Here is a 26594-nt window from a genome sequence, read left to right as displayed (position 1 = left end):
CGAGAAATCAATATGCAATTGAAAAGGTACCCACAAAGATCTTAACTTTGTTGTGTGATGTTGAGAGCTTGCATACATTTAAACGCATATTCAAGTATTATGAAACTCGTCCGAAATAGTTCTTCGGTGGCGGTTACTGGCGCTCTTTAAGACCTACTGTGACGTTAAGTGCCATGCCCGTCTTTCTCGTGGCCTCGCTTGTGGACAGTGTGACATCATGTACTCATGACTAGGAGCGCTAATGAATTTTATTACATTCTAATACTTAACTGCGTAAAGAATCTAATTTAGCCAGAATGCTATGGTGCTTTAATTCTAATTGATTACTCAACGTGAACTGTTCATTTTCTTTCTTGTATCTAAAAATTTCTACTTCCTCCTATCCATTCAAAATAAGGCTTTTTTCTCTTTTTTATGGAGGATTTTTAAATTTTCTGAAGGGATTGTGGTGACGTGCCCCAATTCGCGGAAGAGTGTTGTTAATACAGATCGAGGGTTATTCAAGTTACGATGTTCTTGAAATGTTTTTTGAAATGACGTATTGGTTTTCCCCATGTATTTCTTAGGGTAATCATTCCATCCAATGCAGTATACACCCGCTTCATTATATTTAAGTACCACAGCTTTTTTTCTTATGACCGAGTTTACTATCTAGATCCGAATACGTAAAATACGTTGGAATGATGTTTCTAAGCCCCATACATCTGTCAGTTGTTTGATGTATGAGACGTATAAACATCATTCCAGCGTATGGTACTCATTCGGATCTAGGTGGTAAACTGAGGCATAAGGAAAAAGCTGTGGTAAATAAATATTATTAAGTGGGTGTATACTGCATTACATTCAACGATTTCCCTGAGAAATACATACGGGAGTCCGGCAGGTCATTTTGAAAAAGATTTCAGGAACACCTTAACTTACATAATACCCAATCTGCATGTACAACAGACTTACGCAAATCGTGACGCAGCACCACAAGGGCTTCAGCAAATTTGCCGCTCGGGGTGTCCGAGCGGTTCTAGGCGCTACGGTTGCAGGTTCGAATCCTGCCTCGGGCGTGGATGTGTGTGATGTCCTTAGGTTAGTTAGGTTTAAGTAGTTCTAAGTTCTAGGCGACTGATGACCTCAGAAGTTAAGTCCCATAGTGCTCAGAGCCAGCCTTCAGCAAATTTAAAAATACTTCCTGAAAAGAAAGAAAAGCAGTATTTTGAATATATTAGAGGAAGGAGAAATTTTTACATATAAAAAAGAAAATGCACAGTTCATGCTGAATAATCACGTGAAATTAAAGCATCATAGCATTCTGGCTAATTTCGATTGTTTGTACAATTAAGTATCAGTACGTAGTAAAATTCAGTATTATTCAGGCTTGTTAAGGTGGCGATCCAGCAGTCCTAGGTATGAGGACATGACATCACACTGTCCACCAGCTTTTCGAGCGACTTAACCGTTTCTGCGGGCCACATCTACTCTTCCCAAAAACGATTTGCCAAGCTGTCACATGGGTAAGAAAGTGCCACCTTATACCATTAGACACAGTAATCTTCATTGTGCCCCGACTAATCACGTTAGTAGCGTGCATTTTTTCATTTAAAATCCATTTGTTTTACAAATAGATCTACAACTACATAATCCACCCACTAGCAATTTTTACGAAATTTGTGGATCACGTCTTCGTCTCCCTACATTCACCAATGTAAAGTAGTCAATATTCATTGAATAATATATCTTGACTGAGAACAGTGGGTACACTTATGACCTTCTAACACTGTATTATATTTTAGATATGACCTTTATTAATTTTAACATCCAGCAATTTGAGACACTATTTATCACTCATTACCATGTAGGCTTCAGCAGATGATGCGGCTTTAGACCACGAAACCGTTTGTGTATCAATAAAACAACACTTTTACCAGCTGTCAACGGAATTCTTCTTAACATCATGCCTTTCAACAGTTGCAGATGCCAGAATATAAAATACCTTCTGATATCTCCGTATCCCAATCGCCTTTTACGAACATATCTTTCCGCATCTCATGGACTAAATGTCTTCACTCTAGCTGATGAGTATTTGCTCCCAGGCTATGTCAGTAGTTTCCAACCAGCAGACCAAGTCCAGGAAGCGTTTACGAAGACAGAGTAATCACTGAGCAATGTACACATAAGACAGAGCTGAAATATTGAATACGGCAAATATTTTCAGTAGTATCTTTCGACCAGTGACCGTAATAATGCTTCAAACACTACCAATGAAAACATGATTCGCCTGAAACACTGAGCAGCCTAAAGGCATTCCTCTTCCTCTGTTCTGCATAAAGTGTTGGTTTGTGTCTAACGTCAGTTTGACAGATTTTTCAGACTGCGTTATGAGTAGACGCAAATAAGAGTGGCGTACAGACTTCAAAGACGAGGCGACGAGAGGTCGCAGATGCGATAGGTCGCTCCAAACACAAGCCCTTGCAATACATCTCATCACCTCCGTCCACTTCGGTGCTCCGATGACGGAGACAGAAGTTTATTTTCAACGTAAGAAATATGTCTTCAGGTCGGTCCTTGTGATAGCTGTATTATTGTTCTTCTCATAAGACAGACGACTAACAACGTGTCTATTATCTGAAGCAGTAGCAACTCACAAGACACTGTGAGTAACCGACGGTTGACCTTCTGGTCGCATGTGCACTATTGATAGCTTTCTAAACTACGTTATGGTGTCGCACCATTTGAAGACTGTAATATTTTTTGTGCGTAGATGTGTATGAACTACCAGTGATAAAAAAAATACAGAAGCAAAGCCATGCGTGTTGCTTAACGTCAACAAAAAAATCATAAAACTAATAATACGTCCTCTTTGTGTCCGTATAACGACGGAGATAGGTTTGTGCACCATTTAATCAGGAACTGTATTCACTTTAGATATTGTTCTAATGAAGCTGCTGATTAGAAACGGATAATTGAGAACTTGTTTCCTTCACAACCAAGTTCACTAACGCATCCCTTTGCAGTGGTTCTCGGTCTGAAGGTAAGTGTTTCAAACCTGGGGCTGGAAGCAATTTTTATTCGCAGTATTACAAGTATTTTCCCAGGAAGGTAACCTGTGGTTGTAATGTACAGCTCTTGTCCAACAGATTGTGCAACTATTTCTTGCTTTAAATTCAATATCTCTCCGTAATGACACGTGGAATGAGGGCACGTTTCATTATTATTGGTGATTCGTCCGTTAAGTTAAGCGGCTACATTGTTGCTGTTCCCGAGAAGCTAGTTATATCCTGTCATCAGATGTGACCCGCTCCCTTTCTTTCATTCCGTAATGATCCACAATAACACCACAGTAAACTGCTCAACAACTCACTCTAATTATCCAAACATTCACAAGAGGGCGGAAGAAGGCATAGGGGAAACCATCTCGATCAGTCTTGCCCAGGACAAAAATATGAGATTCTCGCATTGCCTCCGACCCTCATTCGTAAGCATGAGTCTGCCTTCAATGTATGTTCTGACGTAAATTAACAATTATTTTACATAAATGGAAAAAAGAACAGTACCGCCTCTGCAGTGGTATGTGTTCATTTACAGGTGGAGTGGAACCAGTACTGTGCGGAGGTATGAACAATGGCACAGCAGAAATCGGCAGTGTAGAAGAAGTTGACTTAGACTACTCAAGAGGTAAGTGTATATACTGTAGTCAAATGAACAGACTCGTTCCGTTAAGGGATGGTTAATATGTTTTACTAAGTACTGAAAACAACATGTAAAATATACATTGACGGAAAAAAATCCCAACACCAAGAAGGTGGTGTGCGAGGTAAACGAAGGTTGGTAGGCGTGTTTCTACATACCAGAGATGACGTCTATTGAAATTGCGCACCAGTCGCATAAAAGTATCGCTGGTAGGGGCACTATGAGGATACAAATCACGTTGCCGTTAAATACAAACTGTAACGGTCGTGAGCGTTAGTTACCTTTGAGATGACGAATATGCCATTATCAACAGCTCATTGACTTAGAACGAGGTCGTGTAACAGGAATAAGAGATTCCGTCGACGATACTGCAGAAAGACCTGGCAGGAATGTAGCCACTGTACATGACAGCTAGCACCGGTGGTCATGGGGATGTACGGTCACAAGAAGACAGGGCTCTGGATGACCACGTGGTTCTACAGAGAGGGAAGACTGTCATGTTCGGCATATGGCTGTGGTGTATCGTACTGCATCTCTAACAGCAGTCCGAGCAGCAATTGGCACCACAGTGATACAACGAAGTGTTACAAATCGGTTACTTCAAGGATAGCTCCGAGCCAGACGCCCTGTAGCGTGCATTTCACTGACGCCAAACCACCGCCGTTCGCGGCTTCAGTGGTGTCAAGTGAGAGCTCATTATAGGGCGCAGTTGAGGTCTGTTGTGTTTTCTAATGAAAGTCGATTCTGCCTCAGTTCCAGTTGTTGTGTTCAGCTTCGTAGACAACGGTAAGCAGAGCTGGGCGTCACAGTGGTGCGACAACTGTCGTCTAACGAAAGCTTACATGAGCAGAAATGATACGAACAAGTTAACACTGTAAGCAGAAGATTTACCTATCTTGTGTTTGTCCGAGTGTACAAAGACTCATTACAAAAAATGCAGCATGAAACAAAATCCCAGCACTCAGTGTCAAAAAGAAAGAGTCTCTATGAACTAAAACACGAACAATGGTGTCAGAACCACTACTAGGTGACGTCTTTACAGTGTCACGTAGCAAAATGTCTCCAAGTGTGAGTGTGCTATGTGGCTGCCACCGGCCATCCTATATCAAGGCAGCAGGGTGCGCTCATGGTACGAAACCACTGAAAGTGTGGCTCAGTGGGCATGCACCTTTGGTTCCAGCAAATCGCTCTTGACTGCTGGTGTCTAACAGGAGCTTGCAGTTCTGCTGCAGACTTTTTGAGGCCCATGAGGTGGTATCAGCAGATGACACCACACCAGTATTGGCCGTGTGTTGTTGAGGAGGAGACCATGTGAGTGCCTACAGCCAAACTGCCTACAGCCTAGACACACTGAACCTACACCAGAAGTTACGGCCTGGGGTGTGATTTCGTATGACAGTAGGAACACTCACGTGGTTATCCCACACACCCTGACTGCAAATGTGTGACTTAGTCTGGTGGTTCTACCTGTTGTAGTGAAGTTCATGAACACGATTCCAGTGAGCGTCTTCCAACTGGATAACACTCACCCACATACTTCTGTTGTAACCGAACATTCTCTACAGAGAGTCGACATGCCTTACCCTACTTGATCACCAGATCTGTCACCAATTCAGCACGCACGGGAAATCTTCGGGCGACAACTCCAGCGTCATCCACAACAAGTACACTATTGGCCATTAAAATTGCTACACCACGAAGATGACGTGCTACAGACGCGAAATTTTACCAACAGGAAGAAGATGCTGTGATATGCAAATGATTAGCTTTTCAGGGCATTCACATAAGGTTGGCGCCGATGGCGACACCTATAACGTGCTGACATGAGGAAAGTTTCCAACCGATTTCTCATACACAAACAGCAGTTGACCGGCATTGCCTGGTGAAACTTTGTTGTGATACCTCGTGTAAGGAGGAGGAATGCGTACCATCACGTTTCCGACTTTGATAAAGGTCGGATTGTAGCCTATCGCGATTGCGGTTTATCGTATCGCAACATTGCTGCTCGCGTTGGTCGAGATCCAATGACTGTTAGCAGAATATGGAATCGGTGGGTTCAGGAGGGTAATACGGATCGCCGTGCTGGATCCCAACGGCCTCGTATCACTAGCAGTCGAGATGACAGGCATCTTATCCGCATGGCTGTAACGGATCGTGCAGCCACGTCTCGATCCCTGAGTCAACAGATGGGGACGTTTGCAAGACAACAACCATCTGCACGAACAGTTCGACGACGTTTGCAGCAGCATGGACTATCAGCTCGGAGACCATGGCTGCGATTACCCTTGACTCTGCATCACAGACAGGAGCGCCTGCAATGTTGTACTCAACGACGAGCCTGGGTGCACGAATGGCAAAACGTCATTTTTTCGGATGAATCCAGGTTCTGTTTACAGCAGCATGGTGGTCGCATCCGTGTTTGGCGACATCGCGGTGAACGCACATTGGAAGCGCGTATTCGTCATCGCCATACTGGCGTATCACCCGGCGTGACGGTATGGGGTGCCATTGGCTACACGTCTCGGTCACCACTTGTTCGCATTGACATTACATTTCAGACGTGTTACGGCCCGTGGCTCTACCCTTCATTCGATCCCTGCGAAACCCTACATTTCAGCAGGATAATGCTCGACCGCATGTTGCAGGTCCTGTATGGGCCTTTCTGGATACAGAAAATGTTCGACTACTGCTCTGGCCAGCACATCCTCCAGATCTCTAACCAATTGAAAACTTCTGGTCAATGGTTGCCGAACAACTGGCTCGTCTCAATACGCGAGTCACTACTCTCGATGAACTGTGTTATCGTGTTGAAGCGGCATGGGCAGCTGTACCTGTACACGCCATCCAAGCTCTGTTTGACTCAATGTCCAAGCGCATCAAGGCCGTTATTACGGCCAGAGGTAGTTGTTCTGGGTACTGATTTCTCAGGATCTATGCACCCAAGTTGCGTGAAAATGTAATCAAATGTCAGTTCTAGTATACTATATTTGTCCAATAAATACCCGTTTATTATCTGCATTTCTTCTTGGTGTAGCAATTTTAATGGCCAGTAGTGTATCAACCATCCCTGTACTGACCGACCAAGTGCAACAGGCATGGAACTCCAACACACAATCTGACATCTGGCACCTGTACGACACAAGGCATGCATATTTGCATGTTTACATTCAACATTCTGGTGTTCACACCAGTTATTAATGTATCAGAATTTCACATTTGCAATGGCTTTTCTCACGCTTACATTAAGCTGTGAACTTGTAACGTTAATCACTTAAATATGTTAGCTAGAAAAATATAATCACGAAATGTTTTTACTCTATATTAATTATTTCTTGGTACTGGAATTTTTTTCCGTCAGTGCTGAATCAAGTTCCCATATCTTTGAATGAGGAAACTGGAACTATGGCTGTCTTATAACTTTCATAGCAAAGACAAGTATGTATCGTTACTAAAAATAAGACAGTCGTCGATACGTAAGAAGTGAAGATTTATGATGATTTTGATTGTTCTTTTTTAGAGATAACATCAAATAACCCATTTGAACACTTACGCAATATTGTTAAAAAAAATAGAGATGGGGCCCCTCCACGCCCGCACCAACGTGGTGACCAAACCAAAAGTTCTACTGTCACCTCCGTAAACATGTTAGTTATCTAGTGGGTGGATCACAGGATGCTGGGCTGTGATGTTGTCCGTGCGTCTGGGTAAGGCTACGCATTAACACGGTCCATCAGGTGATAGATAGTGGACGAAACGCGAGTGAGGGTAGCGATTTGAAGAGCAGAGGGAAAAAAGTGCCATGGCTCGTGCCGTGGGAAAAAAACCTCTGCGACAGTGGGATGGGTAGTAAGAGCAGTAGTGGCTTACTAGCTGCGATAGTTCATGCAAGGTTGGATTTGTTAGTATAGGTATCATGCATCATTACCGTGACAGGCGATGGCGATGTGTCCCAGTTGCTGCGGCTGCTACTTTCCTGGAACAATCAATATCGTTATACAGTAGTGGGAGATCGGCCATAGATCATCTCACTGTGTGGGGGATGTGTGGAGCTTGTTTGCATGCAGTGTACGGTACGGCTTCCCTGTATGGTGCCAGTTATTCGGCAGTGTATTTCAGCTGGATATCCAGTAAATGCGTCTGATTAACAGGGGCTCGCCTGTGCCGTTATGTTTGCGTAAGCTTGGCCATAGATGTTATGTCCTTGCAAGTATGTCTTTTGGTCTTTTATGTTTCCATCTATGGTTGTGGTCGTAGTTCCCCAGATTCAGAATAAACGGGTTCTGCGAATGTCTGGAGTTTCTGTATAGTCTTGTGGTGAGTTTGTGGATTACCTCCGTGAGAGTCTCAAGTCGGTATTCCCGGTGAAGGTCCGCGATGCGTGTGTATCGTGGAGCATTGCTTGTGATTTTGAGTACCTTGTTTTGTATGAGCTGCAGACGGCGCAGGCGTGTAGGCGCAGCGTATCCCCAGACGGGAGCTGCGTACGTCATCAGGGGTCGGATAAGTGTCATGTACATGGACCTCGACACCCTTCTGTTCAGTGTGCTACGCCTGTTGAGCATAGGATAAAGCTGTTTGAGCCTCGCGCTAGCTCGGTTGGTCATGTGTTGTATGTGGTCCCCCCAGAGTAATTTCCGGTCCAGCCAGACACCGAGGTATTTGACTTTCTCGCGGAAACGTATTGGGCGTGCATGTAGAGTTATTGGTCTGCAGTAGCGGTGTTTGCGCAGTTGCTTCGGTCTTCTCGTGAACAGAACGGCTTCGCACTTGTCGACGTTTACTCTAACACGCCATTTCTCCAACCAAGGCTCAGCCACTCTGAGTGCAGTCTGTAGGCGTGACGTAATATTTGATGGTTTCCAATCTTGCGCAAGGATGGCTGTGTCATCCGCGTAGATTGCCATCATTGTGTTGTGTGTGGTTGGGAGATCGTTTATGTAGAGGTTAAACAGTAGGGGCCCTAGGATGCTTCCCTGGGGTACTCCCGCGTGTATACCATGTCGTGTTGACTGTTTTCCCTGCACGTCAGTGTTGAAACTCCTGTCTGTGAGGTATGAGTGTATTAGACGCAGCAGCCCGTCGGGGAATCCCGCGTCGCTGAGTTTGCGGATGAGGCCGTTGTGCCATAGACGGTCGAAAGCCTTTTCGATGTCCAGGAACACTGCCCCTGTAGCTTTGTTTATGTTGAAGCCATGTGTTATGTGTTCAACGACCCGTAGGAGTTGTTGTGTTGTGGAGTGGTGATTTCTGAAGCCGAATTGCTCCGGTCTCAGGATGTCATTTGTTATGCAGTGCCTAGTGATGCGTTTGAGAATCACCTTCTCAACAATCTTACTGAGCGAGCTCAGAAGGCTGATGGGTCGGTAATTTTGTGGGAGGCTGTGGTCTTTCCCCGGCTTCCTGATCATCAGGACCTTGGCCTTTTGGAAAAGGCGGGGAAGTGTTGGTGTTTTAGTATGGCATTCGTTATGTGTGTTAGGTATTCAGTTGCTTTATCCTTGAACTCCTGGAGGACACGGTTTTGAATGCCATCATGACCAGGGGCTTTCCTAGCAGCGGAATGCATTATGGCCCAGGAGACTTCGGCTGTGCTAGCATGTCGAATGTCGTCGCGCGATGGTTGGGCTAGAATGCGTGTAACCTCTTGGTCAGTAGCAAGTGTGAACGCTGGATCTGATGGTACCAGGTTCGGTGTGAATGACGCTGCGAGTGTTCGGGCCATTAGTTCTGCTTTCTCTTCCGCTGAGTATGCAGGTCCGTCGGGCCCTTGAAGTGTTGGCGTGTATATTTTCTCCCTGGTGAAGTGTCGGGCTAGTTGCCACACGCCAGGTCGTGTGGTGTCCAGCCCTTCGAGTGTGTGGTTCCACTGTTGTGTTCTGTGTGTTTGTATTTTATCGTGTATGATGCCCTGTAGTCTGTTAATGTGCCGTTTGAAGTACGGACGCCTGGTGCGCTGCCATTGTCTCCTGAGGCGATTCCTCATCGAGATTAGGCCCAGGATTTCCTGGGGCAGGGCCGCACTACGTTGTTGTGAGGTGCGATCAGGTATGGTGCCTGCCATTGCGTCCTGGACGGCGTTAGTGAGGGTTTCTACTGCCTCGTCGATTTGTGTTGTTTCATTAATTTCGTGTATAGGTGGGATGTGGCTATCGAGCGTTTGCTTGAACCTTGTCCAATCCGCACGCCCGTAGTCCAACATCTTACGTTGTTCCATGTGCTGCAGTGTTTCCTCAATGTATAGTATTACAGGTTGGTGGTTTGAGGGCAGATCGTTTTCAACGGAAACGTTGAGTGTCGATGTAATGCCCTTGATGAGGGCCATGTCTATCACGTCTGGCCTGTGTCCCCTCTGATAGGGAATGTGCGTCGGTTCAGTCGGCGCTAGTATGATGTAGTTTCTGCCAAGTGAATGTTCGTACAGTTTTTTGCCGTTGGGATTTCGTATGCGTGAATTCCATTCTGGGTGTTTTGCGTTCAGATCTCCAGCGACTATTACTCGCGGTGAAATGTTGAGTAGTGTGCTGATATCGCGTGTTGAAATGCCTACAGGGCTGTTGTATACCGATATCAGTGTGGTGTAGGCTCCGTTGAACTTGACTCTGACGGCCGTAGCCTCGATTTTTTCCAGTTCAGGGAGCTCTATGTTTGTGTGCTCAATGTCTTTGTGTATGACGATTGCAGTTCCACCTGCCACGGCGCCGCCCGGTCGGTCGGTACGATAGACACAGTAGCCAGGAAAGTTTAATTGTTTGTGCGGTTTGAGTTTAGTCTCGCTCAGTAGCGCGACAAGGATTCCCTTGCGCTCCATGAACGCGGCAAATTCTGCCCTTTTGTTGTGGATCGAGTCTGCATTCCAGAACAGGATCCGTGATAGTGTGTGCGGGTCTGCGTTATGGGCCGGGTGTGGCGTATTATTCATGTAAGAGTGTGAAAGAGTGTTGTGATGGCAGTGTGTATGACAGCCCAGTATTGCCCGGGTTCGGCGCTCATGAGCTGGGTGATAAGTGTAGTGACGGCCATCAGCACCTTGGTAAGGATTTCAATGGTCGTGTGTCGGGGGAATAGTGTTTCCAGTATTCCCCCAGATGATGTGTTGGTGTTAGGTGTGGCAGCCTGAGGTGCTGTTGTGGTGTTAGCGGCCGCTTGTGCAGGTATTGGTGTGTTGTTTGGGGCGGCATTTGTGTTTCGTGGTAGAGGTTGTGGCGCCTGAGTTACTTCTGTGGTGAGGGGGATGGTAGTGTGAGTTACAGTCTCGGTGTCTTGTTGACTGTTTTCCTGTGTGTTGCTGTTCTGTTGTTGCTGCGTGGCCTGTTGTGGTGATTTCGTGTTCCCCGCCCTGTGTTTGCGTGTACGTCTATTCCTCCTCTGGGCTTGGGGTTCGGGGGGTTCTTGTGTGGATGTGTTTTCTTGTATATGGTGCGTTTCTACGCAGCTCGTGATTTCCGGGAGTGGGGTCGTGTTGTTTGGGGGCATAGGTGTTGGTACCGATGCTTGTTGGGTTTCAGGTGTTGTCTGTGGCTGTTGTGTGGCTGTTGCAGCGGTTGTTTCACGTGTGTGTGTAGGGCGCTGAGGTTCCGCAGCCTGTGCCGTTCCGCCAGGGCGTGTAACCGTGGCAAACGTTACGCCGTTCCTTACTGGGTTCGGCGCTGGCCTTGGGCGTGGTATGTCGTACAGTACCCTACTTCTATCTTGTTTTCGCTTCAGCGCCTGTTTGTATGAGTTGCACTGCCTGAAGTTTGCCGCATGGGGCCCACCGCAGTTGGCACAACGTCGCTGGTTTGGCTGTGTTTGTGTGCAGGTGTTGGATCTGTGGTTGCCAGCGCATCCGCGGCAGCGAGTTGCCAGGCCGCAGCGGAGGGCCGAGTGGCCGAACCGCTGGCAGTTGTTGCATTGTTGGGGGACGTTGGGTGGTTCGTAGAGTTCTACACGCACGTCCATCCGCAGAAAGCTCTTTATCTGCAGGATGGCGCGGGAATCAGCCGTGTCGGCTAACTCAACCATGTAGTGTGGTAACGGTGCGTGTGTACGGAACCCTGTCATCCGGGAGGCACTTTTACAGTCAAATCCCAAATAACAAAGGGCCGCATGTACTGTCTCGTTGGGGGTGCTGGGATCCACTCCCTTGATCACGTACTGCTGGGTTCTCTCGTCCAGCGTCCTGTACGTATAGTGTTCGATCTTCCGATCTTTGAGGAAGGTCAGAAGATCTTTATATTCTGTGTCTGTGGCAACGTACAGTGAGGCCCTATCCCCCGAGTACTTTGCATGTAATGTGCTGTTTATGTGCCTTTCTGCGAATGCAGTGTTAAGGGCACTAAGGTTCCCATAGTTTTGTATAACAACTGGGGGGAAACCAGTCTTGTGTTGTGTGGGCACTGTTGTGGCTTTGTGTGCTTTGTTGTTGTTCGCAACAACTGTGTTTGCGTTTGGTTGTATGTTCATGTTGCTAGCCTGAGGTGTGCTAGTGGGTGTAGGCAACAGCGCCTTTCGGTTGCCTAGCGAGTTTGGTTGCTCGCTTGTTTGTGCCGGTGTTTTTTTTGGTCTGCGTTTTGGGCCCTCCACCTGCCAGGGCTCTGTGTAGTAGTTTTCTGTGTCCTCATCCGCCGTCGCAGCCTCGATATCTTGAGGCTGCGGCGTGGGTGGGAGAATGGTACATGACTGTCCAGTGATAGCTGAGTGTAGTGTGATCTTCAGTGTACTTGTTTTTGTGGGAGAGACGTCCGCCCCGAAAAGTTCGGTGATTGGCCGGCGCGACTCAAGCTGCTTTTGCGCTTTCGCGCCAAGCTGTCGAGCGCTCCCAGCCGCTCCCTTGCCTTCGGTAGCGGGCGGGGCGCGAGTTTCGGCAATATTGTATTAGCAGCAAGGCGGATAAGAATCCGTCCCTGGTTTAGTGATTAGGTAAAAGAAACGAACTCCACCGGAAAATGAGTTCACTGTTGCCTTGCTGTCCATAATGAAGTAAATTCTGCAGTTGACATGTACCTGATAAGTAGGTAAATCCCGAATAAAACAGTTTTCTTTTGCAGGAGATGATTTTGTTCAACCTATTTAAATGAAACATTTTCACCTGTAATTTGGCTGCTAGGCCATAAAACTAGCTCAGCCGTTTTCGAACTCTCAGCTACCGTACTGTTCGAATGTCACATAGTACTACTGCATGTGCATTAATTGTTTGAATGCAATTTTTTTGTCACATTTACTTCATAAGACATGTCTTGGTACCCAACAACTATGGAGTACAAACATAGGAAACAACTTCTACCTATTCCGGAGGCGTGATTCCCACTCACTTGCTTCTCAGACGCCATGGAGGTCACAGTGAGCTTCAGATGTAATTAAAGCGAAATAAATAGATCAGTTTATTTACAGTAGTAAAACCGATTACTCAGCACCAACGTAAACTATGAGAGAAGCGGGAAATTAGTAATTCTTCAATAATAGGAAGTAACTTCATTGTTCCATTTGTAAGAGATGTAGCCATGAGTTTATTAACACATACAGAAATTTAATATCGAGTGAAAATTGACATTTCTGTCGTAATATAGACTGTGAACTATTTGACTAGGAAAATAAACTTCCGCATTTTGAGTATGGTGTATGAGAGTGCTACATATGATTCAGTCCACCTTCGCACACGTAAGAAGTGTATTTCTTCTCATGTCTTTTTGTTTGGTTTTAATCACTATTCTCGTTTTCTAAGATTAAATACATAAAGTTTTCGTAACCGTAATGCTTAGTTCCACGAATCCGATCTACATAAGAGCCCCAAAACATGTGCAAGTGGGCGGGTAACGCCTGAAGAAGAACTCAAAGGGTCCCAAATACATTGTCTAATGTGTAAAACTATGCATAATTTGTCTGTGTGTAGCACATACTTTATTTGCAGATGAAATAAGTTATATCACTTACAGCACAGACCGCGTCAAGTACCTGAGTAATTTGAAGAACCTAAACTGTGTAAAACATTATCGACATCAAAATGAGTCCTTTCTAAAATATGAACCATACTTTATTGGGTATTTTAGGATTTGTGTCGTACTCATTGACGGTAACAAGTTACATTATTCGAGCAGCTAAACTGGCCGCAGTGTATCTGGCCTTAGATGGCTCCCTGCTTCCTCCACTCATCTAGAAAGACGTTCATATCCCAAAACAAGGAAGGCACTGTATCCAGAAAGAGTTTAATGCGTTTAATGTTAACTAGTAAATAATAACAATGGCCTAAATTTCTGTCCAAAATTAAAAAAGACAAAATTTCAGTAGTTTAAAATGATCAGAAGCCTCTTGTATAATTATGGCCATAGTATCCCGTACCAGCGTACGTAATAAATGACTGGTATGTTTATTGCAGCGTAATGGCTACTGACATAGATTATCAAATATCGGCAACAAAATTGTCTACTGCAAATCATTATTTACCTCACAAGGAGATCTAACGTCATGTCACACACTTGATATTGTGGTGTGAGGTCCGTTCATTCGCGGTGTCTTCCCTTCCCTTCGTTTATCTCATCACCTTAGGTCTCTGAACGGTGGTAGTTCGAGCTGTTGGTTAGACTGAAAGGTGGTAGTATGCCCAAACCCAGCACAGCGAGCGCCTTCAGCATTAACGGAGTCTGAAGACTTCGACAATGTTATATCGTTGAGCCTAGAAACAGAAAAAGTTAAGTTTAAGTTTGTCTTGTAAGGGTGTTTCACATAGATAGTGATTTCAGTATATCATGTAACAGATAACATAAAATGTGGCTCACCGTAAACGTAACCTATAATTACGCTCTCTCTTACCATTATTGATAACGAAGAGGAAACATTTGTGATAAGAACAGAAATCTTACATTGAAGGTGAGGAACGGGGGAGTTTGATTAACGTCCCATCGATGGCGAGGTCATTAGATAACGCTAGAGCTCAGTTAGACATGTATTGCTGAAGGAATCAGCAGTGACCTTCTTAACGGAACCACATTCTAGCGGCGAGTCTCTGAAAGATAGAAGGCTTTTGCCCCACGTAACTCCTCGTGCTTCTTCCTTGGCCTGCTCGTACGTAAGACGCATCGCCGACTGAACACGAATGTTGTATGGTCTCTCGGCAAACAAATGAAAGGTGCATTCCCCTTAGGTACCAGTGCATGATGTTCTCTGGTCAGATCAGCATGTAAGGCAAATACATTGTATTAGCTAGAATAATGTTCTGAAACTATCAGCTCCCACACAGCAGCTCTTTACTAATTCTAGAAAACATTCAATGCCTGTAATGTTCTACGCCATGACGTATAAAGTTGATATTGCACCTCGTGGCGGCTTCACCAAATGCAGGTTTTGCGACTGTACTACAGTGGAATGGATGCGATATGTTTACTTTTAACCGTTGTTATTCGTAACTCTTTTAATCATAAGATTTTCTATATACTCTTTCATTGCATTGTAGTTTTTACCAGCATGGAATTGCAAACTAGAAACAGACATTCAGATGTATCGTGCAGTATCAACGGTATCAACTGAAAGAACCTATAGCATCAAAACAGATGCAGCTCCAAGGTTCAGTTTTTTTTTTGGGGAGTCACAGTTTGTTACTGTCTACCCCTCCTCAACCACGCAATATAATCTTCTGGCACTCCACTTTTAAAATGCCACAGATGCTTAGAAATTTTATAATAACAATAATAAAATATATAAATATATATCATAATGTCATACAACAGTAATTTGTTTACTCAGGATTACTACTGGCGTTAGCATAGCTTCCAAGATGTTGCGGTCCAGAGAAATACAGGATTTGAAAAACATTCTTTCGAAAATTATAGAAGTACTTGTATCTTGTAAGAGATTTAAGAACTCTAATAGCAATAAACTCATCCAGTTTTGACATTATAAGTTGAAGAACACAGAATCGAAGGATGCACCTACAAGTATCAGTATTTCGATTAGTTGTTTCTTTTCGTCTCTCCACCTACATTCAGGAGATCGCAGCGGGAGCAGGCAGTCTGTGAATGAGTGCCTTTACCTGGCTGCCCATGCAAGCGGCCAAACCCACAAGAAAACAGCTCAAAACTATCCCCACTTAGGTATTTTTTTTATAAGTGCTAAAATATCTTGCCATTTTCGAAACACATTAAATGCTTCCATATTGTTTGAAATTTAGCTGAGAAATTTGGAAATCGATATATCTGAAAATATAAACGCCTTTACTCAAATGTTCTTCGGGAGACAGTCATCGCTCTCATGAGCCTCCCCCTCCCCCCTTTATAATAAACACTTGTAACATAATGGAACAAGAGCAAGACAAAATACTGTAAACAGAAGAAGTTAGACATCTTGCACAGATCTGAGATTAATTTAAAAGTAAGTATGGTACAGCTCACGAGTAGTAATGCTGAACAGGTCCAAGAACAATAGGTCCATTGTTCTCTCAATGTATACAAACCTCACACTTGGACTAAACCTCGTTATGTAAACAAACAGTACAATTGCGGAGTGATGTTTACATCAGTGTAATTGATGACCAGTCACATTTCTCTTAAGTTATGTTGATTTAAGTCTAATTCATGACCAGATACTTTTAGCCTAATCTGAAACGTCTTAATTTACTACCCCCAACCCTCCTCACCCCTCTAGGCCAATTGGCTAATGGCTGCAGACTGAATTACTGAATAGCTACCTAAGACGTTTACCCACTACTCCAAAATAGTGGTGGCTTACCCCTACAACTCATTTGCGAATGGTAGCCGTCATGAGATGGACTTGGAATTCATGCTCTGCACGTGGACCTATCAACATCATCGTGAAGCATCATCAGAGATCAGCTATCAGTTCGAGACAGATAAAAACCGACTGTCACATTCGAAGTAAATGGTGCTCACATTATCAGTTAGTTAAAACACGTCGCACTGCACTTACTAGAATTTATTACTCAAAACAAATGGCCTTCACACTATGATATCATTATCAGGCTGTCTCAGAGGAGTCTGACACTATAAGCTTATAATAGGCTTGTAAGTAATGGCGCAAAATCCAATAAAACCCAAGCAGGAACGTTTCTGCAGGGATGTAAGCATGTAAAAACACACAAAAGACATCACTAGATTCACTAATATCCCATGTTTAAACAAGTCGCCGTACTTGTACCACTAACGCCTCCACTCGGATAAGACAGTAACAATATCGGGAAGGTACCTTGTGTGGTCTTCTCCGTCTGCACCATCTGACGCGACCCGTATAGACATCAGTTCGTGCAGAGTCAGGACGCCACTGCCACCGCCAATGCTGCTGCTGTGTCGGCTATGACAACCAGCAGCCACTGCAGACATTGTGTCTGCACAAGTTGGTGATGGAGTCTGGAATGATTTTAATAGCGTGAAAGGAGGAACCACAGAGAGGCCACTGCATAAACAGGTCTCCATCCATTGGCAGCAGGGACAGATACGCTTTTGTTGTACTCTGCCATGCAAGCTGCTGCAGGGACCAGCCTGAGGCAGCATCTAAAACGAATGCCAATACTCCAAGAACGATGTATCATGCTTAACAAAACCTATTGGAGATGTTGCTTCCATCTAAACGATATGCACCTACATTCTGGATATCTATTAGCATACATTAACACGAGGAGTGCCTACCAGCAAATCACACATCGTATATTTTACTTATAATTGAGGGATTTGTGACCTTTTGTCTGTTATGCAAGTCAGTGTGTGAGTTCTCTGGACATTTGCATATGGATCGCTGGGCTGGTTCCTGATCTCCACAGTAAATGGGTTCCATCGAAGAACAACGACTTAGGTCTCAGGAACCTCTATTGGGTAATTTAAGAGAATGGGCATTTGAAGTAGACTGCATGATAATACTACCACCACCATCGAATATCTCACATAGAGGCCATGGGCATTAAGATAAGTGAGATTAGAGGACATGGATATAATCACTATTCTGCGTATTGGATGGAGAACATCTTAAATTCCTACTTACCACCTTCTGCCATGAACACTGATATGTGGTACATACATTGATGCATATGTGTTCGATAAGTGGATTTAATACTTCGAGATATGCATCGCATAGCAAAATTACACACATGAAAATGGGATATGTAAAAGATTTAAAGGTTTAATGCAGACATTGCTCATTTTCTCCATGTGCTGTTCGAGAGTGGAACGACTTGGATATTGGATTTTTGGTAGTGTAACATACATTCATCATCTCTTGCAGGAACCTAGAAGTAATTTTTTAATAGAGACTTGCTTCTACATCTACATCTATGTAATTACTCTGCTATTCACAATTAAGTGCCTGGCAGACGGTTCAATGAACCACCTTCAACTGGTCTCTACCTTTCCACTCTCGAACGACGCACGAGAAAAACGAGCACTTAAATTTTTCTGTGTGAGCCGTGCTTTCTCTTATTTTATCGTGATGATCACTTCTCCCTATGTAGGTGGGAGCCAACAGAATGTTTTCCCAATCGGAGGAGAAAACTGGTGATTTAAATTTCATGACAAGATCCCGTCGCAACGAAAAACGCTTTTGTTTTAATGATTGCCACTCCAATTCACGGGTCATGTCCGTGGCACTATCTCTTCTATTTCACTGTAATACAAAACGAGCTGCCCTTCTTTGTATTGTTCGATGTCATCCGTGAGTCCGACGTGATGAGGACCCCACACCGCACATCAGTACTCCAAAATAGGGCGGCCAAGCGTGATGTATGCTGTCTCTTTAGTAGACGTGTTGCACCTTCTAAGTGTTCTGTCAATGAATCGCAGTCTTTGGTCTGCTCTACCGATAACATTATCTATGTGATCGTTCCAATTTAGGTTATTTTTAATTGTAATTCCTAAGTATTTAGTTGCAATTACCGCCTTCAGTTTTGTGTGACTTACGACGTAATCGAAATGTAGTGGATTTCTTTTAGTACTCATGTGAATAACTTCGCACTTTTTTTTATTCCGGGGCAATTGCCACTTTTCGCACTATATAAATATCTTATCTAAATCATTTTGCAATTCGTTTTGGTCATCTGATTACTTTACAAGACGGCAAATGACTGCATCGTCTGCAAACAATTAAGACGGCTACTTAGATTGTCTCCTATATCGTTAATATAGATCAAGAACAACAGAAGGCCTACAACACTACCTTGGGGTACGCCGGATATTTCTCCTGTTCTACTCGATGACTTTCCGTCTATTACTACGAACTGTGACCTTTCTGACAGGAAATCACGAATCCAGTCGCACAACAGGCGATATTCCATAGGCACGCAGTCTGGTTAGAAGACGCTTGTGAGAAACGGTGTCGAAAGCCTTCTGAGTATCTAAAAATATGGAATCAATTTGACGTTCCCTGTCGATAGCACTTATTACTTCATGAGTATAAAGAGCTAGTTGTGTTTCACAAGAACGATATTTTCTGAATCCATGCTGACTATGTGTCAATAAATCGTTTTCTTCGAGGTACTTCATAATGTTCGAACAGAGTATATGTTCCAAAACCCTACTGAAAATCGATCTTAGATATGGGCCTGTAATTCAGCGGATTACTCCTACTTCCGTTTTTGGGTACTGGTGTGACTTGAGCAATTTTCCAGTCTTTACGTACTGATCTTGCTGTGAGCGAAGTCTACTTCATACACTGGATAATTTTCTTAATAGCTGTGGTATAACCGTTTTTGTGAGAACAATACCAGCTTATGCTGCTTCCTTCTTAAGACCTATGGAGTGACTGCACAGTGCTGGTACTACATAACCATCCTCAAAGAACAGCGTCTATCTTCATCGAAACAAATACTCTGCAAGCCACTGTATAGTGCATGGCATACGGTACGTTGTACCAGTATCATCGATTTTCTCTCACGCAAAAATAGAGGAAAAACTGATTGTCTATATGTATCTGTACATGCCCCAGTCCCTCTTATAGTCACTGTGTTAGATATACGATGGTACCTCACTCCTCGTTGAATGCAGTTTCTTAAAATTTTCGCAATAGCGTTTCACAAGAAATACATCGATTTTTTCTGATCTTTTTAGCGTCAATTTACGAGTGAGGTATATCAACCTGAAACCAATCTAGCTGTCCTCATAGAGCTTCCAATATTAGCGATTGAATCATTTATATTGATACACCTGCTTATGCGTCAGCCACAACCAAATCAACACACATTGCTCGTGAGTTTGGAATCCATACCAGGTAGGACTGATAGAAGAAACAAAGAAGATCCAAAGAAAAGCAGCATATTCTGTTTCAGGTTCCTTTAGTAACTGTGAAAGCATCACATCAATGCTCTGCCAACTCTAGTAGCAGGCTCTGTGTAAGAGACTTTCTCCATTACAGTGTCGTCTACTGTTGAAGTTCCGAGAGATTATGTACCACGAAGAGGCAACTAATATATTGCTACCTGCTATATATATATATATATATATATATATGTAGAGAAACACCATGAAGATAAAATTACAGACATCAGAGCCCATCAGAGGATTACCAGCAATCGTTCTTCCTGCGAAAAATTCTTGACGAGAACAGGAACAGAAGCGACACTGGTACATAAATACCCTCTGAGAAACACCATAAGTTGGCTTACGGAATACAGATTTAGATGTAGATGAACATGTAAACACAACGTGCTTTTATTCACGATCAGAGATGGGTAATGTCACTTGTGTATTACAGTAAGCAAGACGTGAAGGCTTTGCAGACATGCCATTACTCTCCACCCCAAAACACGTACCGAGGGGGGAAATTTGGCCCTGTGTATGTACTTCAATGTTGCACCTATATTGCATCCTTGCACAGTAAAACGATACATACTGCTAACTCCAACGTTTTTGATAATTGTGACTGCATACAAGAATCAATGATTGGCTGGTGAAGTGCCCACTGACAGTGCCCTCATTACAAAACACACAACGTGTTGAGTCCCAAGTCACAGACGCATGTGCGGTCATCTTTAAAAGACCCATCTATTGAAGAATGCCCTTTCTTGACAAGAATCGAAATGAACCACAACCACTTCATTATTTATGAAGTATTGCCCCCTCGTCCCACTGTTTTCCTTGCTTGTAGCACATTAAAAGGATTATACTATAGAATGGCCTATCTTACAAGAATCTAAATAAAACACACCATATTTATTATTAACAGAGCATTGCCCCACATCCTTCCATTTCCCTATTTAATAAAAGAAGTTCATGATCTAATTTCAGCTCTGTTTTTAGCCTATGACTTACTTTTTTTTCCTGTGACAGAACCTAGATCGGGGAAGAAGGCCAGTGTTCACTCTGTCTGCTTGCCGGGGGGTCTCATCCGAGATGTGGAGGAGGCCCTGCCGGCGGCGATAGAGAGCACTGGGTGCACCCGACTGCAAATTGTTGCTCATGTCGGTGCCATTGACTCCTGCTGTCTGGGTTCAGAGGTCATCCTCAATTCGTACAGGTGGTTGGCGGAATTGGTGAAGGCGGAAAGCCTCGCTCGCGAGGTGGAATCAGAGCTAACTATTTGTAGTATCGTTCCCAGAACCGATCGCGGTCCTCTGGTTTGCAGCCGAGTGGAAGGCTTAAGCCAGAGGCTCAGACGATTCTGCGGAGATCTGGGGTGCAAATTTCTCGACCTCCGCTATCGGGTGGAGAAATGTAGGGTCCCCCTGAATAGGTCAGGCGTGCACTACACGCCGGAAGCGGCTACAAGGGTAGCGGAGTACGTGTGGAGTGCACATGGGGGTTTTTTAGGTTAGAGAATTCCCTCCCTAGGCCTGACAAGACGCCTCCTGAGACGCGGCAAGGTAGGAGTAGGCAAAATGCAACAGGGAATAACAATATTAATGTGCTAATAGTAAACTGCAGGAGCGTCTATAGAAAGGTCCCAGAACTGCTCTCATTAATAAACGGTCACAACGCCCATACAGTACTAGGGACAGAAAGTTAGCTGAAACCAGACGTAAACAGTAATGAAATCCTAAACTCAGATTGGAATGTATACCGCAGAGACAGGCTGGACAGTGAAGGGGGAGGCGTGTTTATAGCGATAAGAAGTGCAATAGTATCGAAGGAAATTGACGGAGATCCGAAATGTGAAATAATTTGGGTGAAGGTCACGGTTAAAGCAGGCTCAGACATGGTAATTGGATGTCTCTATAGGCCCCCTGGCTCAGCAGCTGTTGTGGCTGAGCACCTGAAGGATAATTTGGAAAATATTTCGAGTAGGTTTCCCCACCATGTTATAGTTCTGGGTGGAGATTTTAATTTGCCGGATATAGACTGGGAGACTCAAACGTTCATAACGGGTGGCAGGGACAAAGAATCCAGCGAAATTTTTTTAAGTGCTTAATCTGAAAACTACCTTGAGCAGTTAAACAGAGAACCGACTCGTGGCGATAACATATTAGACCTTCTGGTGACAGACCCGAACTATTTGAAACAGTTAACGCAGAACAGGGAACCAGCGATCATAAAGCGGTTACTGCATCGATGATTTCAGCCGTAAATAGAAATATTAAAAAAGGTAGGAAGATTTTTCTGTTTAGCAAAAGTGACAAAAAGCAGATTACAGAGTACCTGACGGCTCAACACAAAAGTTTTGTCTCAAGTACAGATAGAGTTGAGGATCAGTGGACAAAGTTCAAAACCATCGTACAATATGCATTAGATGAGTATGTGCCAAGCAAGATCGTAAGAGATGGAAAAGAGCCACCATGGTACAACAACCGAGTTAGGAAACTGCTGCGGAAGCAAAGGGAACTTCACAGCAAGCATAAACATAGTCAAAGCCTTGCAGACAAACAAAAATTACGCGAAGCCAAATGTAGTGTGAGGAGGGCTATGCGAGAGTCGTTCAATGAATTCGAAAGTAAAGTTCTATGTACTGACTTGGCAGAAAATCCTAAGAAATTTTGATCTTATGTCAAAGCGGTAGGGGGATCAAAACAAAATGTTCAGACACTCTGTGACCAAAATGGTACTGAAACAGAGGATGACAGACTAAAGGCCGAAATACTAAATGTCTTTTTCCAAAGCTGTTTCACTGAGGAAGACTGCACTGTAGTTCCTTCTCTAGATTGTCGCACAGATGACAAAATGGTAGATATCGAAATAGACGACAGATGGATAGAGAAACAATTACAATCGCTCAAAAGAGGAAAGGCCGCTGGACCTGGTTCGATTTTACACAGAGTACGCGAAGGAACTTGCCCCCCTTCTTGCAGCGGTGTACCGTAGGTCTCTAGAAGAACGTAGCGTTCCAAAGGATTGGAAAAGGGCGCAGGTCATCCCAGTTTTAAAGAAGGGACGTCGAACAGATGTGCAGAACTATACACCCATATCTCTAACGTCTATCAGTTGTAGAATTTTGGAACACGTATTACGTTGGAGTATAATGACTTTTCTGGAGACTAGAAATCTACTCTGTAAGAATCAGCATGGGTTTCGAAAAAGACGGTCGTGTGAAACCCAGCTCGCGCTATTCGTCCACGAGACTCAGAGGGCCATAGAAACGGGTTCACAGGTAGATGCCGTGTTTCTTGACTTTCGCAAGGCGTTCGATACAGTTCCCCACAGTCGTTTAATGAACAAAGTAAGAGCATATGGACTATCAGACCAATTGTGTGATTGGATTGAAGAGTTCCTAGATAACAGAACGCAGCATGTCATTCTCAATGGAGAGAAGCCTTCCGAAGTAAGAGTGATTTCAGGTGTGCCACAGGGGAGTGTCGTAGGACCGTTGCTATTCAAAATATACATAAATGACCTTGTGGATGACATCGGAATTTCACTGAGGCTTTTTGCGGATGATGCTGTGGTGTATCGAGAGGTTGTAACAATGGAAAATTGTACTGAAATGCAGGAGGATCTGTGCGAATTGACGCATGGTGCAGGGAATGGCAATTGAATCTCAATGTAGACAAGTGTAATGTGCTGCGAATACATAGAAAGATAGTTCCCTTATCATTTAGCTACAAAATAGCAGGTCAGCAACTGGAAGCAGTTAATTCCATAAATTATCTGGGAGTACGCATTAGGAGTGATGGAATGATCATATAAAGTTGATCGTCCGTAAAGCAGATGCCAGACTGAGATTCATTGGAAGAAACCTAAGGAAATGCAATCCGAAAACGAAGGAAGTAGGCTACAGTACGCTTGTTCGCCCACTGCTTGAATACTGTGCAGCAGTGTGGGATCCATACCAGATAGGGTTGACAGAAGAGATAGAGAAGATCCAACGGAGAGCAGCGCGCTTCGTTACAGGATCATTTAGTAATCGCGAAAGCGTTACGGAGACTGTGCAGGAGAGACGCTCAGTATTTCGGTACGGGCTTTTGTTAAAGTTTCACCGAAGAGCCAAGCAGTATATTGCTCCCTCCTACGTATATCTCGCGAAGAGACCATGAGAATAAAATCAGAGAGATTAGAGCCCACACAGAAGCATACCGACAATCCTTCTTTCCACGAACAATACGAGACTGGAATAGAAGGGAGAACCGATAGAGGTGCTCAGGGTACCCTCCGCCACACACCGTCAGGTGGCTTGCGGAGTATGGATGTAGATGTAGATGTAGATCCTCAAAATTCGAAATAGTAGGTCTGCTTCACCATTCCATCAAACCTGTCCACAACGGACCAACTGGTTTTAACTCAATAGCCCCATTCCATTAACCTCTATGAACAGGATTGAGCAAGCTCCAGCTTATCCACTCTGGACCTACTGGTTTTAAATTGATAGTCCTTCCCACCATTGAAGACTGCTATGGGCTGTGACGAGTCATAGAAATCAACTGGTGTTGGGAGGTGCTGTGTGTATATAAACCAATTCATGAATCTAGTTAGCTGTTAAAGTATAGTCGTCGTTCACTAGTACATTTTATTATACTGTTTGAACATAAAAGTGCACCTGTGTTTGAATAGGGTCATACCTCGAGTTTGCCATTGTAGTTGAACTAGAGACTGTACAAAAACAAAGAAATATTAATCAAATAGAGTAGATGCACCTGTGTGAAAATCTGTCACACATCGAAAATTATCTCACCACAAAATAAAACCCATATAAGATAGTCATCAATGTTATCTCCAGCAGAGGTGTCAACACCAGCAGTGATCATGTTACCACCTGAATAGTGACAATGTTCAGTGGCACAGCACTGAAACTACTGAATAGTTGGACTGCACATACTGTATGTTTTGAAAAGCAAAGTGCTTCAGACATACAAAGCGTATATGATACTATGTATTTTGTCACAGACAGACTACACTAGTTAAGCAATAGTGTAAAAAATATTGAATTGCGAGGTGGCATGTATAATGTGACATAAAGCTTGTGAGGGTATTGAACTGGATGACTACATATGAGCATGATCACATACACAAAAACTTTAACATTTACAAAAGACAATTATCTGCTAAATATTGCCTTATGGCGAAAGCTTGTGATGAAAGAACGAGAATAACTACGTATGAAAGAAGATGAAAATTTGGGCCACTCACCCAACTGTGGGGAAGGACCACAGTTTCCACCTCCTCCTATGGATCAACCCCCCACCCCCACCCACTATAACTAAATTTTTTTCAAACGATTAAAAAATAAATTTCATCGAAATTCATGAATAAAACTAAACAATAAACGAATCAAATTATAACTTTAATCCACTATGAAAATCATTTGAAAATCGACAAAATTATCAATTTTAACTAAATACGAAAATGAATAATAGCAGTTAATGAAAAATTTTTAACTCAAAAAAATTTTGAAAATAAATATAAAAACTAGACATAATAATTTTTAAAAAATATAAACTAGTTTTTATCCTTTTTTAAAATGTAACAAAATTCTATCTTATAAAGTAGAATAAGTAAAATATGACTAACATATGGGATGAATTCAAATCTGATAAAAATATTTTGGTTGAGAGAAATAATAAACCAAGAGTGGAACAAGTTACATGTAATACTTGCAATTATTATTTTAAACCAAAATAATAATGACACATTTGATAAACAATACAGATATTTGGGAAGAAATAGAAAAGTTAAATTCTCTCCTTTTTTGACTTTGAAAGGATTTGTGATTTATTATGTAAATCATGATCATTAACTATATCATCATTATGATAACTTATGACATTATGATATATATATATATATATATATATATATATATATATATATATGTGTGTGTGTGTGTGTGTGTGTGTGTGTGTGTGTGTGTGTGTGTGTGTGTGTGTGTGTGTTTATACAGTATTATTAAAAGTTTCTTACTCAATAAACACAAAAATCTAAATATTTAAAAAATTCTTTGATAATATTCTATGCTGAGCACCGTAAATTAAGTTCTTTTGCCATAAAATTATATCACCTAAAGTACAATTAGGAATTTATATTATTGGGAGTAGCACCTAATTTCATGGTTATTTTTTGTGTTGACACCTTTTTCTAATCATATTTACGATATAAACAGGAAAAGTTCTAATAATTATATAGGTTTATGTCAAAATATCCTTTTAATTGCATTACTCGTTTAAAATCATAGAATGAATCATAAGCTGTGAAAAAGTTATTTGCTGGGTCTAAATTCCACATCACTTAAGGGAAAATTTCATTCCTTCCATTTTTAAATAAATATTTTGCATTTTAACATCAAGTAATGTAGAATCAACCAACTGATCATTTTTTTTGCTTTCTTTAAAAAATTGTAAAAATAAAATACGACATATGAAACTTTCCTGAATGCGATTTCTATAGTTTGTATGGAAAGATATAGGTTTTTTAGGGTTTTTTTCTTGTTCTAATTCAAGTTCATATTCAGCTTCATATTTAAGAATAGGAACTCTGACATCCATGATTTCTGCAACAGGTTTACTTTTCTTTATATTGAGCTCATCCCAGTAGAGAAGCTTCAGCACTTGAAGATTTTGTGAAAATTATAGTTAAATCTCCTTCCTA

General features: G+C 42.9%; 1 protein-coding gene across 1 annotated transcript in view; it reads left to right on the top strand.

The window, feature by feature from the left end:
* Positions 1–26594, top strand: part of LOC126184530 (glutamate receptor-interacting protein 1) — a 538419-nt gene that overhangs the window by 170353 nt on the left and 341472 nt on the right. The window contains exon 3 of the mRNA XM_049926935.1: positions 3577–3666. Within this exon, the coding sequence (XP_049782892.1) occupies positions 3577–3666 (90 nt within the window). The remainder of the gene's footprint in view (positions 1–3576; positions 3667–26594) is intronic.

The sequence above is a fragment of the Schistocerca cancellata genome, chromosome 4 (genome assembly GCF_023864275.1).
Source record: "Schistocerca cancellata isolate TAMUIC-IGC-003103 chromosome 4, iqSchCanc2.1, whole genome shotgun sequence".
Taxonomy (NCBI): domain Eukaryota; kingdom Metazoa; phylum Arthropoda; class Insecta; order Orthoptera; family Acrididae; genus Schistocerca; species Schistocerca cancellata.
Note: the sequence above shows the minus strand (reverse complement) of the source record. Positions and strands in the feature narration are given on the sequence as shown.